Source organism: Aotus nancymaae, unplaced genomic scaffold (genome assembly GCF_030222135.1).
Source record: "Aotus nancymaae isolate 86718 unplaced genomic scaffold, 86718_ANA_hifiasm-v0.15.2.pri h1tg000008l, whole genome shotgun sequence".
In the NCBI taxonomy this organism is placed as follows: Eukaryota; Metazoa; Chordata; class Mammalia; order Primates; family Aotidae; genus Aotus; species Aotus nancymaae.
In genome coordinates, this window is record NW_026988419.1 from 27,545,205 (window position 1) to 27,562,542 (window position 17,338).

General features: G+C 44.4%; 1 protein-coding gene and 1 long non-coding RNA gene across 6 annotated transcripts in view; one reads left to right on the plus strand and one right to left on the minus strand.

The window, feature by feature from the left end:
* LOC135273650 (uncharacterized) overlaps positions 1-17,338 on the plus strand; it is a 240,019-nt gene that overhangs the window by 181,864 nt on the left and 40,817 nt on the right. The gene's annotated exons all lie outside the window — the stretch shown is intronic.
* Positions 1-17,338, minus strand: part of NRP2 (neuropilin 2) — a 115,523-nt gene that overhangs the window by 5,304 nt on the left and 92,881 nt on the right. For 2 of the 4 annotated variants that reach the window (XM_064373116.1, XM_064373115.1), the window contains one exon: positions 167-217. In XM_064373116.1, the coding sequence (XP_064229186.1) occupies positions 167-217 (51 nt within the window). Of the gene's footprint in view, positions 1-166; positions 218-14,398; positions 16,773-17,338 lie in introns of those variants that run through there. The other 2 variants (XM_064373117.1, XM_012446184.3) reach the window with 1 other exon arrangement.

Here is a 17,338-nt window from a genome sequence, read left to right on the forward strand (position 1 = left end):
GACAGATCCATTGATGGTTCCCTCATTTTTCTCCAGATTCTTTTATATATTTCTGACTGATAGTTCTAAATTTCGGCCCTCTGATACTCTGGGCATTATTTTTGTTGACAGCTTTATAACCAAACTTGAATTTCGTGATTACCTGCTAAATCATAACCATACTCACCATCAATTTCGTCTTCATATCCTTCTTTCTCATGTATTTCTGGGATGTCCACTATAATATAAGGGAAATAAAAACAAGTTAATAACAAGTTCTATCACCATGGCTAAAAGGCAGAGAGGCAATCTTTCTGAGAACGACTCCCCATTCTGGCAGGCAGCTAGAGAGTCACCACCACTTCTAGCTCATTCAGTATGTACATTACTGGATTGTTCTTCAGATGACCTGCATCTTCTTCCAACCACAACCAGTAACATAGAAATAAGAAAAAAGTCTGGGTCTTCAGTGCCAAGCAACCCCTGCCACTGTGCTATTTTAATGACTGGCATTCATTATGAACACAAGTTTTATTTAAGGCACCTTCAATGGCATCTTATGCCCACCAGCAGCTGCCATTACTGGGATATCCATTTAGTATAGCTCACTGCACTTCTTCATGGGAACGCATCTCAGTGGGCACAAAAGCATCACAGTCTTTCTCCTTTGGATTTCATGTAAACATATGGTAGTTTAAGGAAGTCTTGTTTCATCATTATATGTTTTAATTTAAGAGCAGAACTGGAAGGCATATCATAATGCCTGTTGACCTTCACATATCTGTGCTAATATCTCTCATCTTCTTTCCAAGTCTGTTTTTCCTATTGGCTTTCTTCATGGTTTAGAATAGATCAAAGATGGGCATCCAATCTGACTAGCCAGGCTAAGTTAATTTACTCTGAATTTTCTCCCGTATTATCACTATCTATCTCTGTCTTTTTCATGATAATTTGGGAGGGTGGTGATACAGGTCTCTCTATTCACTGTGCTGTCCAACTTATAGAAATTGGAACCAGTGAAAATTATTCTGTCTAAAATAGCAAAACATCAATAGAGAACATCAAATACATGGCAAACAGCAGCTTCTTATCATTTCTTCCTATCTCATAAGCTAATTATGCCTTTCCAAGCTGACGGCTCAAGATGGCCCCAGTGAATGTGTGTGGCCCTCTCAGAGTTTTGTTCCTCCAAGTCAGATAAACAATCTTGAAGTCACTGCTATAAGTTGAAATCCAAAAATCAAGGCTTAAGAGAAAATCAAAATCCCAAATAGCTAAAGTACTAGGCAAGAGGGAGAAAAAGAACTTTAGACCATCCCGAAAGCTTCCCTCATCAGCACTACAGCTCAGGGAAGATCTACTTGACCATGATCTGAACTGAGCATTGATCCATCACTGTCACACTTGAAATTCAGTCTTTTCCTGGAGGCCATGGTTTTAATCATGTTAGAAGTCTTTCTGGCCAAAGTGCTAAAGCACATTCTCATCCCCCTCGGTCACTAGTAAGGGATGCACAAAACAACTTGTCAAGCCCCACTTGAAAAGATTGATGCCATGTGGCACCAATCCTCCATAACTCCAGCCCATTCCTGGCATGTTTGTAGCACAGCAACTGGCACCTGCAGGCCACGCCAGCCTCCCCACCTCAATGCCCATTCCCTGCATTCTTCTCCAGGCCCCGACAGAGCAGGTTGTTTCCTTGGAAGGGAAATGTGAACATGAATCAAGAAGAGGCAGGTGGTGTTTGTCACAGGGATCAAATCGAGCTTGTGAAAGTCAACCCGGAGGGTTTTTTTCCGCATTAAAAAAAACCCAGCATGGAAGAAAACCGTCACATTTATAACAATTAATTGGTTTGATGGGCTGCTCATATGTCTTAACATCTTCAGGGGTAAAAGATGCAGAACACTGGATAAGACTATGTGAATCAGCCTAGGATGAGAACCATGGGGCTCCTGCCAGTGACTTCTGGGCCAAATCCTATGCTTGCTTTTAGGGATCTGGCTTCTGCCAAGGATGTGATGAATTCTTTGAGGCTAGAATGCCATCTTGCTCCATCTCACACCCTCAGGGAAGAAGTCTTCGGATACCATAGATCACTGGCTGGAAAGGGGTGAAGATGGCATTGATCTTGAAAGAAAAAGGGTAAAAGGATGCTAATGATTTTGAGAACATTTTATCCCAGGAGATCACAGCCTCTTGTCTCTGGAGGCAGAGGACTGGATGAGATGATTTCCTAAGAACTGGCCCATTTCTAAGGTTCAATGAAATCAATTGCCCAGATGCAGCTGAGATTTCTGCACCTGGAGAATCAAAGGCTACTTAAGGTGAAGACGAACACTTCAGTGGCTTGACTTGGCTTTTTGTATAATCACTGTTCCTCTGAGTTTGAGTGAGTGGGAAGGGGTCGAAAAAAGGATAAGTTAATCAACATTTTCAAAAGCGCATCTGTTCACCAAGCCTTAAAGAAAGAATGGCACACTGGGGAAAACACGAATAGAGGGAACATTTGTACAAAAAGCCATTTACTTTGATAGCAATTTTCTCTAGTCCCCTTGCTAATATTCTTGATATCTGTGTTTGATTAAGCGTTTTTTCTCTCTCAAAAGTGTCTTTGCCCTTTGTCGGCCACTTTCCTTTTCTGTTGAGCCCAGTAGGTAAACTGCAGCCTGTTTCCTTAGGAGGCCGGCAGGAAGGAATGCGGTTCTCCCCCCAGGTCCCTGTAGTTCTAGCAAAGAAAAAGCAAGGTGGGGTGGGTGAGTTGCTACCAGGAAAACTAAAGGGTAAAGCTACTGGCCTCTGGGAGGCAGGAGGCAGAATGATGAGCTAGGAGCCCAAGGCAGAGGGTAGAGGCAACAGCTCCCTGGAAAGGGGAAATGGCAGCCACAGGATGGCAGACCTAGCTGTGGAAGTCGGGGCAGACATCAGGAGAGAGTGGGAGAAAGGAACCAGGGACTGACTCAGAATTTTGTTTTTAATGGGGAAAATCTTGGAGAGGAACTCCCAGGACTCTGTTTTAGTGGGTGGGTGTGTTTGTGAGTGTGAGATGGGCTAGGGAGAGTGGAATGGGCCACACCTCTAGCAGAACGCAGGTCAGGAAGGGATCTTACCACCCATACGACTTCCACTTTCAACCTTTGTACTCCCATGACCCTGTTTCCTTCTAGGCCCCTGTGCGGATTCAGTCTCAGGTCAGTCTGACTACAAATACTGACTCTCAGTTACTGTATTAGGGCCAGGAGGGATCCCCAGTTTGCATTCAAGTTCTCTGAGTGTGGCTGGGGTACTGTAACTCCCACCATATCCCTACTGCCCCCTTCTAATAGAAAAAAAGAGTCTGCCTTATCTCAGAACCGGGCTGGCTGGATACACACTTTGGTTGTCTGTTTCACTTGCTCACTACTTTGATGGGGTAGGGGTTTGAGGGGCTTCTCATGAACATGAAGATATGGGGGTCTGAAATTTGGGGTTTCATGCTTTCCATGATAGGCATCACCCAGAGGAGGAAACTAAACTACATTGTTCTTCAAAGGGCAGTCTTCATTAGCCAATAAACCAACCCAACACCACTTAGTAAGAGGGCTTACTGCATGCCCGGGAAACATACTGAGGACTTTGGAAAATAAAGATATAAGGGACCAGGTGTCTACCATCAAGGCCCTTCAGTGTGGTTGCGAAGTGAAGACTCACCCATACCAAATTAGCATGAAAGAAAGCGAGGCATTGCAGAGAGGACTCCCAAGTGCTGCTAGAGTCTGGGGCAGGGATTGGGCAAATGAGCCTGAGCCACAACCAGGAAGGAAACTGTGGGAGTGGGGAGGAGAATACTTTGGAATTGAGGCTGCTGCAAGGTGGGCAGTGGGGGCTTTCTATCTCCTTTATCTGTGTGATTGATAAAAAAACTTTCAAACATGTCACCTGATCTCTTGGTTTTTGGTTTGCATTCATTCCTATCAGACTCGTCAAAGAATTCAAAGAGGTCACCTTGCCTTGCCACAAATCTTCCACCCGTGCATATCTATGTGAGAGTCAGACCTCTGCCCTCATACTCCCCCACACCTGTCCCCTTCCCCAGCTGTTGCAGACCAGCACAGTGAGAGGGAGAGGTCAACTCCGAATGAATGATGGGAAGGGGCTTTACAGAGCTTGAGTAATCAAGTGGGCACAGTAGCTACTGCTTAAAAACAAGTACAGCCCAACTTCATAAAACCCTGGTCATTTTCACATAGAGATCAGTCTCAGCCAAAAAGTCACCTTGTTTTGGTAGGTGTCCCTTCTCTCTGCATCATTGAGAGACAGAGTAGGTACAAGGTGAATCATGATTCAAGGTCTCACTCCTCTCCTGTTGTGTCCTGATTTTTTTGGAGTGAGAGACCAGAGTGGCTAGTTATGAAAACACCCACAGGACTGTTCCAGAAACATCCTACACCCTAGAAGAGTCAATTATTCTCTGGTGTGCTTGTTAGTAAATTGCAACACTATGGCACAAAAGGTGAACAGCCATACCCAGTCACAAACCCAACCTCTTCTAATGAAGTAAGCTTCTCCCTGGAACACTGCCTGACAGTGTAAGACCACACATGCTACTCAAGGGAAACACCCCCAAGACACTCCAACCAGCTGGCTGGAAATTCCTACTGAGAATGATTTAGTCCTCAGATAAGAAAGCCCTCTCTTATATGGCCCTTCCCATTCTCATTTTCTCTCTCTCTCTCTCTCTCTCTCTCTCCCCCTCCCCCCTTTGACACACACACACAATTTTTTATCTTTCCTCTCTCCCTCATTTTCTTCCTCCTTCTAAATTAAGATTATTTGGGATTAGCATTCCTTCATTAGTTTGCTTTTCTGCAGTTTCTTACAGAAAATTCACAGCCTTCACTCTGTGTTTACTGTGAATGTATTGAACTTGACACTGTCACAATATGTCTAGGAGAGTGAGAAGTCTGCCCCAAACCACTGGTTACTTTTGGATAAATAATTTAAGACAGCCCTTGGGACACTCGTACACAGATCATTTCTCACTGATGTGCTCATTTCTTTGAAGAGTCCCTTCCATGCCAACCCTGAGCAGTGGATTAAGAAGCCACTGCTCTTGAGATACCCAGAAGCCCGGCCAGCAGCAGCAGCATCACCCTGCACTGAAGGGAGTGGCATGGGATGTGGAGGCCCTAGGCTGGGGGTGGGGTGCCCGCCTCCCGTCTGGTTCTGCCTCAGGTGTCAGAGACTTGACCAGTCATTGACCTCCCTGGGTCTCTGTTTGCTTCTCTGTAAACTAAACACGGATGCTCTCCCCTGCTCTAGAATTCCCTTATGTCTACAGGAAGGAACTAGGAAAGGTATGAGGGCCTTTCTGATGCAGGCTCTCTGAAGAGGGTGATGGTTGAGGGAGACAAGGCAACTTCTGAACAAAAGGGCTCCATTGCCCCACGATGCTCACTGCCCCATTCTTCACTCTAGCTCTGTCCTCTCCTGGGAGTGGTCACTCCCTGAAGCCATCTTTTTTAAGGTGTGTATGGAAAGAGAAGACCATGGAAAGGACAGGCCAAGGGAACCCATGAGGTTCCATGTGTTCAATATTTGCCCGTTTGGCTCAGGACTCAGTCCTGTTAACTGGTGACTGAGGAACTGACAAAGTGGGCAAATTGTGCCCATAGTTTCAAGCCTCCATGTTAACTGAGGCTGGGCTGATAAAACCTCATGGAAAGCCAGTCTTAGCACATCCACTTAACCCACCACACTTCAACCAGCCCTGAAGGCAAAGATCAAAGAGCCTCTTACTCAGGAAACCACTGAAATCATTCATTTTCACAGGTACTAGGTGTCATCACTTTGACTTTAGAGATGAAATTGAGGAGGGAGGGTAGAGAAGAGCAATAAGTCATTGAATAAATCAGCAGTAGAACTGAGAGTTAAGCCACAGATTTTCAACACCTTGTTTGGGGGCTGTGATTTATCTGGGATAAGCTCTTGGCCACTTAGTGCCTTTGTTGAATTTCATTCCAAGTTTCTAAACCCCATGGGCCAGTTAAATCACTGGATTTTTCAGATGGGAGTAGCCTCCAGAAACTTCTCTCAGCCATTCTCTTTTAATCCCAGCAGGAAATACAACACTGACACCTCAGTAAAAGATAAACAACAAAGGGCTAAGGAGATTCCTCTTGGCACTTCAAAATTCAGTTTAATTCAGTTTAACATTTAGTATTGGCTGAAGGTCCCCCTTCCCCACCACACTTAATTTCCCAATTCAGTTTGTTCATCCAAGTTACAATAAGGAGCCAAACGTTCAGATGTTGATCTAAACTTTGCCAAATCTCCTCCGTTAAAAAGTCAGGCTACTTGAGAGCCATTCATTCCTTGCTGGGTTTGGCTTGAGTTTAGAAGCACCATCAGAAGAGCCTTTATCATGGGTTTTCATCTCTTGGGCTACAGCCAGATCTAGGCAAGGTCATGGAAAAATATTTTTTGGGATTTTTTGAATGGTTTCAAGTAGGAAAAAAAATGGGAGGGGGCTTGGTATGAGATTACTGGAAGAGTTTGATCTTGAATGTAGCCATTCGTTTCTATTATTTTTAGTTGAATAGCTAGAAGGAAACACTAAAAAGAATTGGAAATACTGACTGTAAACAAGAAGACTGTGAAATGACCTAGTAATACTTTCAAGTGTGGAGGCGGATGAGCAGCTGAGGCCAGAATGTCTCCTCTGAGCCCCAACAATGGCATGAAAAGAAGAAAAATCTAGCTAGAGACATGTTTAGCTATAAAGACAGGCTTCACAATTGTGTGAACTGGAAAAACACAGCAAAGCTGATGAAGGGAAATACTAGAACCTCTTTTTTACCCCAAGTCGTTAAAAATCAGCTATTCTCCATTGTTGTAAGTAGCAATGTGAACAAGAAATTGGCTCTTTTCACTTCTTTTGTTGGCTACCTTCTGGGAAAAACAACATTTCAGGGAAAGCCTGTTGTTTTCTCCCTTCTTCTGTAGTCTTATTTTTTCCTGAGATGCTAGCGGGGAAAAGTCATATATCTTCATATTTCAGGGAGTTTTTTCCAGTGGGCTTTGAAAATTCTCCTCTCCTCTAGTTCCAGTATTTGAGGTGTGCATGTTAGAAACATCACTATGTCACTCAGATGGAGTGGTTTGGTACAACCTTGGACAAGTGAGAAAATGGAGTTGAAGAATCAAGACTGCATCCACTTCCCACGTGAGGAATAATGTCTTCTTAAAGATAGCCCCTCTTATTTTGTAGGTCCTTGGAAAAAAACTGTACAACTGCATGTCCCTAAGAGAATTCGCTACACCTAAAAGCTGGGCTCTTCTGAACACAAGAATGAATGCAAATGAATGACTCTATGACATCATTTTACAGGTACCAAAAGATACCTCTCTCTGCCCACTCAAGAGACGATTTTCCCCAATGGCTTGCTGGTGGCCAAGGACCGTAATTACTAAGAGACTAATTCCTCTGGCTTCAGGTGTGGTCCCCTGTAAAAATGCAATTCTTGGAGATAGTAGCCAGTGCAGCCTTTGTGTGAAGGAATCTGACCCGTGCTTTTCTGAAGAAGGCGTTGGTGGAGGAAGGGGGAGGGAAAGTGGAAGGATGCCAAAGAAGAAAAAGGGTCACCAAGAGAGTGGGAAGGTACAGAAAGGGGTTTGGAGGTTGGAGATAAACTACACCTGGCACAAAGGCAGATGGGTGGTAACCAATTCCTCCTACAGAGAAAGAAGTGGAGACCGTGGCCCTAGCAGGAGGTGCAGAGCCAGAAAGCAGTGATGGGCCTGTGGGTCCAGGGCCCCTGTATGTATTACTATGGGACTCACTCTTGAGCCACAGTTGGCCAAGGCGGATGAAGCATCTCTGGGGCTCCTTTGACATACCCATGTTGGCCCCATCTAGGTCCTAATGACTACCATCTCACTCTCAATGCCAGCTGGGGGGCTGCCCTAGAGAAGCCATTGGAAGGCCCACACCAGCCCCTGAAATCCTCATGCCCCTTCTCACAGGTCCTGGGTGGCAGTAAGAAAATACAAAGAGACAAAAAGGTTCTTTATGCTTAGATGAAGCTTCAATAACTAGCAGGCTTTGGAGACTGAGACTTTGGTCAAAGCCACCTCTGGCTCGAGGCTCTCTGCATGCCCATAATTACTGGAGCTGGCTGCTCTTTAATAAGTTGCAGGGAAGTCCAGTTCAGGCATCCTGTTAATGAGTCCTGCTGCCGGAGAAAAGAAACTGGTATTGCTGAAAGCCATGGCATGGTCTATTATCATTCAGATTCTGGAGCAGAGCCTTTGTTTTGGGGAATGTTCATGATATTTAAAGGATTTAATTTTGCACAATTACACTGAGAAGACAAAACAAGGCACTGTGTGTGTGTATGTGTGTGTGTGTGTGAGAGAGAGAGAGAGAGAGATGTACTCTAGTTTATCCAGATCTCAACTCATGCTGCTTTCTTTCCTGAGTTAAATACTCTTGCCCCATGCCCAGGAGGCAATCGTCAGGTCAGAGAAAGCCCACACAGGACATATATAGCCATAGACACTCAAAGTCAAAGTCACTTTATTATGATCCCTTTTTCTCAGCACACCATAGAAATGGGGGCAGTGCTTTTGCTAGAAATGGTGTTTAGACTGACAGATCTCTGGGCTTCTCCTCCAACCTGCCATTCCTTACTACTGGCCCCTGTGGGGCTAGTAGCTTTGCCTATGCCTATAAACATCCCACTGGAAAACCACCTCACTCCTAGTGCCTTTTCTTTGGGTATTACAGCCTTGAACTTCCTCAGAAGGAAGTCCACAGGTTCTGCTCCTCTCAGGGCCAGAGTGGGGGCCTGGGGTCCAAGGCCTCCCAAATTTGAGACTTTTTCTTGGTGTGTAGGTTTACCTCTGGCTGCTGGAATAGTTTAGTCTGCAGCCCAATGCTGCATACTGACCTTAAAGGATGTTTTTTACATAAATTTTTTAGTAGAAAACATAAATAAATAACAGCAAGGCACAGCACAGTCACTCTTTGAAGAAACCAAGTGGAACTCATTAATCATGGAGAACAGGACTCTGCCTGCTGAACCCAGGGATAGAATTAACTCCAGTGACACAGCCGCCACAGCTCTGGGGAGCTGCCACTTAGAGCCAGGCCCATATTCCCCATAAGTTGGCAGTTAAAAAGTTCTGAAGAAATACTTCCTGAGTTTAAAATTCCCCTCAGCTAAAAGTGCCCAAGGTCTTCTCTTGTGAGCAGCACACCCACTGCAGAGAAAGAGAGATAGGCATAGAGACCCCATGGGTTGAGCAAATGTGACAGGGGTTCTACAGTCAGGATGTCCATTAGTTTCTACTATGCTCTCAAGCAAGAACAGGTTCATTTTAAATGACAAACCTCAGCCATTTACAGCACCTACTAAAATGAAAACAGGTATGTGTTTGACCCAGAAATTGTATCCTTTGAAAAACGTGTGCCCAAAGAAGCAATTTCAAGGATATTCATTGCAGTATTGTTTACAATAGTAAAAAAACTAGAAACAATCTGAATGCTCATCAGCAATGGAGCAGTTAATACACTCTGGCATATCAACACAATATGGAATGCTATGCTGCAGATAAAAAGGATGGGGTTGAAGCATTGGTATGTACGGAATTACCCTCAAGATGTCAAGGGAAAAGAAGCAAGTCATCCAATACAGTAAGCAAACGCTATGCTACCATTTACACAAAACCAAACGAACCAAACTAAACCCCAGCTTAACCAAAACCACATAACTCAACATGAACATACATGTTTGTAAAGGTATAAAACAAGGTCTGGAAACACATTCCTCAAACTATGCCTTGTGGTTACCTCTGGGGAAGAGACTGGGATTGGTCAACAATGAAATGAACTTTTGCTTTTTCTGTATTATTGTTCTTTTTGAGCAAGTTTAACTTGTGACTTAAAGAAACCCAGCCAGTTCAACCATTGTGGAAGACAGTGTGGCGATTCCTCAAGGACCTAGAAATAGAAATTCCATTTGACTCAGCAATCCCATTACTGGGCATATATCCAAAGGATTATAAATCGTTCTACTATAAGGACACATGCACACGAATGTTCATTGCAGCACAGTTTACAATAGCAAAGACCTGGAACCAACCCAAATGCCCATCGCTGATAGACTGGACAGGAAAAATGTGGCACATATACACCATGGAATATTATGCAGCCATCAAAAACGATGAGTTTGCGTCCTTTGTAGGGACGTGGATGAACCTGGAAACCATCATTCTCAGCAAACTGACACAAGAACACAAAATCAAACACCGCATGTTCTCACTCATAGGAGGGTGTTGAACAATGAGAACACATGGACACAGGGAGGGGAGCACTATACACTGGGGTCTGTTGGGGGGAGTGGGGGGACAGCGGGGGGGGGGGTGGGGAGTTGGGGAGGGATAGCATGGGGAGAAATGCCAGATATAGGTGAAGGGGAGAAAGGCAGCAAATCACACTGCCACGTATGCACCTATGCAACAACCTTGCATGTTTTTCACATGTACCCCAAAACCTAAAATGCAATAATAAAAATAAATAAATAAATAAAAAAGAAACCCAGCCAGTTACTCTTCTAAAAGTCTCCCACCAGCAACCTCCCTGTATCATCAGTATCAATAAGCTCTCAAGCAAAAATGAAGCTCCAAGAGGTTTTCCCATGTAACACTCAGTCCTCCCTCCAGTACCTCTGTTGTTGACTCTTAACAGGTCTTTCCTATTTGTTGTTCCAATGCCCACAGGACTTTAGTTCTGGGGGGCTCTCAGAGGCAAGTGACAGAAAAGGCCAACAACAACTGTTTTCCATAGTATAGAGGAGATGCTTCTAGGTTTCTTATCCACTGGGCTTGGGGCAAGAATGGCTTCTGCTTGGTTGTGCTGAAGCACCTAGATTCTCCACTGTTCCATACCATGCTAAATAAGGTTTTGACGTTGGCGATTTCCCAAATCTTGTCTCTCGGTGTCTAGGTTGGGGTTCAAACAGAACACCTCCAAGCAGCCAGGGCAAACGTACTCTGGCCCAGGCTTGTGGCCTGAAGAACCCTAAGGGTGTGGGTTTTGATTGTATCTGACCTCCGTAAATACTCTGGTGCACCTGATCTATGTTTGGCTTCATTAAACCCTACACTATTCCCAGCTACTAATTTATTTATATAAGGCGATTCTTTTCCCTGCGGATTGTAAGATCATCAACTGGTGTTCCCCTCTCCCTGCCTTTTTTCTCTGGTAGGGTTTGTTTTGTGTTTTCTTTGGGCTGTCACTAAAGTGGATGAAAGGCAAATTACAGCTGTGAGGGCCCCAGCGATCGGCACAATTAGAGAGAAAAACAAGCCCTCACCTATAGATCTGCAGTTTGGCTCAGATGTACAGCCCGCAATGCAGGCAAATCAGAACTTCAGGATGTAGCTCTTTTCATCAGAGATTACAGGAAGACCACACATTTGTGCAAAACAACTGTGGAGGCAGTGAAGAGGGGCAAGGAAAACAAACACTGTGCTCCATCAGCTTGGCTGGGCTTCAATTATCTAAGCTAGGAGGGCAGTGGGTGAAGTGAGAACACACACTTAAACCATCGTGAAGGACCAGGTAGGAGCAGAAACAGACCAGACTAGGCCTTGACATCTGGCATTTATGATCCACGGAAACAATTTCTGAACATTTATACTTGGGCTACCTATGAACTGCCACGCTGAGGAGTGTTCGGCGGTAACGGTGCCGTGTTTGACATCTAACACTGGAGTCCTAACAGTCTTTGCCCTTTTAGGGGGGTCAGTACCCTTAAAATAAGTATTGGGACTAGAAGCAAGGTGGAAAAATTCCCAGAGGTGGCTCCAAAACAGTAATGCCAACGAAGCATAGGTGAGGACTAACGTAGTTCAGGCTAGCAAGTTGGGTCCCAGGTCAGCTCAAGGAAATATTGACTGAGCCTGGGTCGCGTTGTTTGAAGTAAACACTTTGGAACAAAACACTTTTGTTTTCACTTCATTCTTTACTAATGGGAACAAATGGCGTTAAGCAAAGCCAAATGTTATTTAGACAAAAGGGGTAATTGAGCTTGTCATTGGGGAAACAATAAATACTCTGATTACAGACATTCTACTTTATTCTCCTGCACTCCTGCAAAGGACAGATAGTGACATCTATACTGAACCATCTGTACTAACAGAACTTCCAATAAGATCTAAAAACCGGAAGCCTGTCTCCTTTTAGCAGCACTTGGACAGGTTTTACAGCTGTAAAAAGCACTCCTTCCTGGATCTAGGTTTGGATAGGAAGAAAAGCAGGGCTCTGGCAGATATAGGATCTTCTGAACATGCACATTTTCTCAGGACCTTTAAGGATGGTTCTCGGACCCCTGAGGAGGGCTCCCAGGTTGTCAGAAGACCTCCAGTACATCCCATGAATGGGGATGGTGGGAAATCCTATCTGCAAATAGGATTACTGTGACCTCTTCTTGACCACTGTCTAGAAACCATGAACTGCTGGGAGGTTGTCTTTCCTAGATTTTCCCCCACCCTGCTCAACCCAGTCCCCCTCTGATAGAAATATTTTATATAACTAGGTCACTATCCAAAGAGGAGAACCAAAGAAAAATACTTATCAAGAAAGACCTGACTTTTTGAGTAAGTTTCCCCAAGCACCTCGCCTCAAAGTTTTACAGTGTTCCTTTTATAAAATGTTCCACTTTGATAGTTCCATGTCCACAGTCCTCATCTAATTATCTTCATTACCTGTTCAAAAATGAAGGCTAGAATATCTTTCAGCTCTGAACATGCTACAAGTTCCCTTTTGTCTGGGAAAGCACTGGTAAATGGGAGATTCACGTCCCTGTGGATGTAGTAATTGGGTAGGTGAGGGGTAAGATGTCACTGCTGCTTCTTCAAAGGAAGTGATCTGTCTCCACAGAGCTGAGCACAGGATTCAGCTTAGCTGGTACCACTCCCCCCGAGCCCTTTGAAAGTAGAATCTAATCTCCAGGGATTTGTCATCAAGAGAAATTTTGTGGAATCTCATTTAGCAATTTAGCACTTAGCAACTTTTGAAAAATCCCACACCAATCATAAAAGTTGTCTCAGCTGCACAAATTGGATAAAATCCTAACAAGCAGTAATAAAAATAAAAAGAAGGAAAAGTTGGCATTCAGCCTCAAGGAGAAAACCCACCTACCACCCACAGAAATGCCCTGTAGCTTAGAAGGTGATGTGTAAACTTTGGAAGCATCAGTTTGCTCAAAGCCTACATTTCAACTTTGTTCTCACAGGCAAAGGGAAAAAAAACCCCAGATGTTTGTATAAAAATATCATCATTTTATTACATTCCACACAATACATTTTCAAATAATTTCCAACGTCCACAAGTTATCTTGACACACAGGCAACTGAGCAACGCAAGGGGTGTCACAGTAATAAGGAGAGGAATAGGAATAGGAAGTAAATATCTTTAGGTTTTCTTGTTTCATTGTTGTTCTTTGGTAATTTTTGATTATTTAGGTGTTTGCCTGCTAGTTTCATTTTAAAGACAGGGTCTTCTTAAAGATAGGCTATCAACCTCAGAAATATTACTGTATTTCCTATTCAATTCTGGCTTTAATCCCAAAAATGTGGGACAAGGGAAAAGACAATTTTACTTTATCTTCAGCATCCAGTTTTGTCAACCACAATGCTGATTTTTTTGTTTTCTTTTTCTGCCTTTGCCAGCAACTAGATGACGGCAATTTGCTAGCATAATGCCGAGGAAGGGGATTTCAACCCAGGGATAAGAGCTTTCCTCCTGAAGGTGTTGACATAAAATCTCTACTAAGGCAAAAGCTTTATCAGCCCAAGCTAGGCCTTCAGCTCATTCATTCATTCATTCATTCATTTTTTATAGTTGCTATCATCTCTGTCTTCTGAGAGCAACTCCAAACACATGCATGCATGCATTCGCCTTTCCAGTCTATTTTTCCTAGAAGAGAGTGACCCTTCCCTCCCTCCATGAAATACAGAATTTTGCTTTTTAAAGCTGTAAAGCATGGCATTTTACAGAAGAGCTGACCTTTTAGCATAGTACCTGGATAACACTATGAAAATTGCTGGGGTAGACAGATCAAGGGCAGAGGTTGCGGGCTGGGGAGAGACAGAGAATGTGACATCCTCAGCTGAAGTGTGAAGGGATTCACAAAGATTAGAGCCATCTCATATTCTCAACTAAGCCATGTACATAAAGATGATGCCATTTGGGGCATCAGATAAAGATACAGCAAATTCACAAAGTTGTAGTCATCTTCTTTTACAGAAGGGGGACTCCCCAGGGTATATGGTAACTCAGCCGGTCACTACACTGGCTGGATTTTCCAGGTGTAATTTCTTGACGCCACACCTCTATGGGGCACCTACAGGAATGTCAATCATTTTGCAGGAATGCCTGGCCCCAAACGCATGACTGGATGTGGACAGCCGAGATAAAAACCCTTAGTGACTGGCATATTAGTCATTACATGGTACCCTGGGCTTCTGATCCCCTTTCCCCTCCCTGTTTCTTTCTCCGTCTTCAGCTGAGGTAGGACACTTCTTGAAATCTCAAGGTAGCACATGCTCTAGCCTTTCATCTTGTCTTTTCTTGGCAGGGCTGCTGTGGTTGAGACAGAGTAGCTCTTTGAAATAGAATAAGAGTGGGAGAGCACCGTCCTTTCAGGAGGATGAAACGAACCAGATGCGAAAGTTGTGTGTGTGTGCTGGAGGGACCTATCTGGATATCGTGAAAAAATGCTGAAAGTCTCTCTCCCAAGCAGGCAAAAAAAAAAAAAAAAAAAAAAAAATCATTAGTATTTTGTTCGCAGAAGGAACCTGGAGGCTTCTGGCCCAGGCAAACTTCCGTGGAGTGAATTTTATACCTCCCCAGTGGATTTTTAGCAGGAAGGTAAAAAATAAATGCTCCTGAGGCTGAGTCCTCATACACTGAGAATCTTAAGATTTGCATTTTCTATCAATGAAATTGACTTTATTATTTAATCCGCCTTTTGCACAGTGTCATTAGCAACTTCTCTCTTACATCCCGCTCCCCACGTTGCTTAGAGAGGACACATGAGCAGCAATGGTTACGTCTTCATTAGACCTTCTCTGTGATGATGCAGCAACATCTGGATATGCTGGGCCAGCCTACGAGGGTCTATTTGCCAGATGCCATGAATGCTTTAAGGGGCAGCACATTGGTACACTTAACAAATGATTACTTTCTACTCTCTCATCATATTTAAATAAGTCAGGTAGACAGCCTTACATTTTAGTGGCTATAGATTCAGGCACACATTAACACCATGAAAGGAAAGCAAATGATCCTTCCCCCCCCATATTTTACAACTGCTATAACAATGACCGATATAATACCAAAGTATATGGTTTTTAACCTTCTTACTCAACCCCATCCCAAGTTGGGCCCAATAACCCTGGGTGAGGAGACAGCTTTTCAGTTCTTCCTTCTCCTCCCTTCTCTCGTCCACCTCCTCCTGCTCTCAACTTAAACAGACTACTGTTTTTCCTACATCAGTCCCAGACTTGTTATTCCATATGACTTATTCCAAGATCGGACTTAACTGATAAAAGCTAAACATTCATTATGAGCTTCTCTTTTATAAGGCAACATGAGACAGACTTGCTTCAGGGCTGGAGAGGTGGTTCCGCACACACCCTTGGCTGTTATCTTGACACTTCAAAGACACCAGAAGACAAGGAAGTCTTGTCTGAGTGTGCTAGGGGAACCTTCCTCTTGGGTCAGGTGGGTTGGGGATGTGGAGTAGGGATGAGACAGGCCACATGGCATCCCATGTAGCCTCTATTTCTTTAGGTACCTGGAGATGACAATGGCAGCCAACAGAAACCCAGCCAGAGCTAGATAAGGCAACAAAAAGCTTCAATCTCTTCTCCAAGTAAACAAAACTTATACAGTATATTATTTTCTTGTAAAATGTACCGCAGGAGAAGTAACACAAGAGTTAAAGGGGCCCTCTCTGAACACTCACCACCCCCCAACACACAATGAACCAGCCTCTCACACACACACCCACACCCACACCCACGGAGAGCTATTCACACGCGCACATGTCTACTATGTACATACACACAGATCCAGGCTTCCCCTCAAGTCTCCTGGCAGGCTGCCCACTGAGAGGAGGTATGGGATAAGGCAAGGGGAAAAAACAAGTGAACCAGTCTCTGGAACAAAACCAGCTGAGCCTTGAGCTGTGGAGTGCTTGGGAGTGGATCTCTTCTGATATTCCAAGATGCAGCATTAGAGTTGGGTTTGTTGGTTTGGAATCAACAAAAAGGAAAACCAGAAACCAAAATGAACCCAAGGAGGATGGTTGGGATTGATAAGAGTGCTCAGGGTTGGGGACGCGCGAGAGAGATGTCTGAGAGTTCACACAGAGACTAGGCGAGGAGAAAAAAGTGCAAAATCGAGGCAACGTGTTTGCAGTCTTTCGTTTGTTTTGGGTGCTGTTCTTGCTTCGGCCCTCAGCAGTGCGAGCCACCACGGTCTTGCTCTAGCTTAATGGTTAGGGTGGGCTCCACCGCCAGAGGGGCCCCGTTGGTGTAGTGGGAGGTTTTGTAGGTGATGGAGTGATCGGTCTTCTTGGCCGCATAGCGGAACCGGTGGTAGTGGAGCACCAGGGCAAGCGCGACGGAGACCAGCACCAGCACCGCGCCCCCGGCGGCCATTACGTAATACCAGTAGGTTGGGATGGGCTGCACGGGCACCGTGTCCACTGTGGGCTCGGTCCCTGGCAGGAGGGTGCCCCCTGGTGGAGAGACACAGAAGAGTGTTGCTAGGCTGAGAGCATGCAGACTAATCAAAAGACTACTTAAAAAAAAAAGAAACACACACACATGCTTTGGGACGGACAGGGAAGGGGATGAGGGACTAAGGTGGTACTCAGTCCTTAGTACCTGCCAAGCACTTCTCAACGATTGCATTATTTCCTACTTACCCCCTTGGGGGGTAGCTACTGTCAGACCCATTTTACAGATGAGGAAACAGAGGCAGAGAGAGGTTAAATTAAGGGCTTATACAGCTAAATAGTAAGTATGGGATTCAACCAAGAACGGTATGATTACAAATCTCTTATTGTTTGACCGCAATTACTGTATAATATATGGAAATGTTATAATTCTCTCTTCCTCCATCTCCTTCTCTCTCTCACACACACATACACATACACAAACACACACAAGTAAATGATGCTGACATGACTTCTGGGATTCAGTGAGGCAGATTTCCCGAGTGGTGGAAACACCATATTTGGTCTGGCTGGCCAGCATTCTCAACAACAATGTATTAATTAGGCTGGCTAGACTTGAAGGTAAA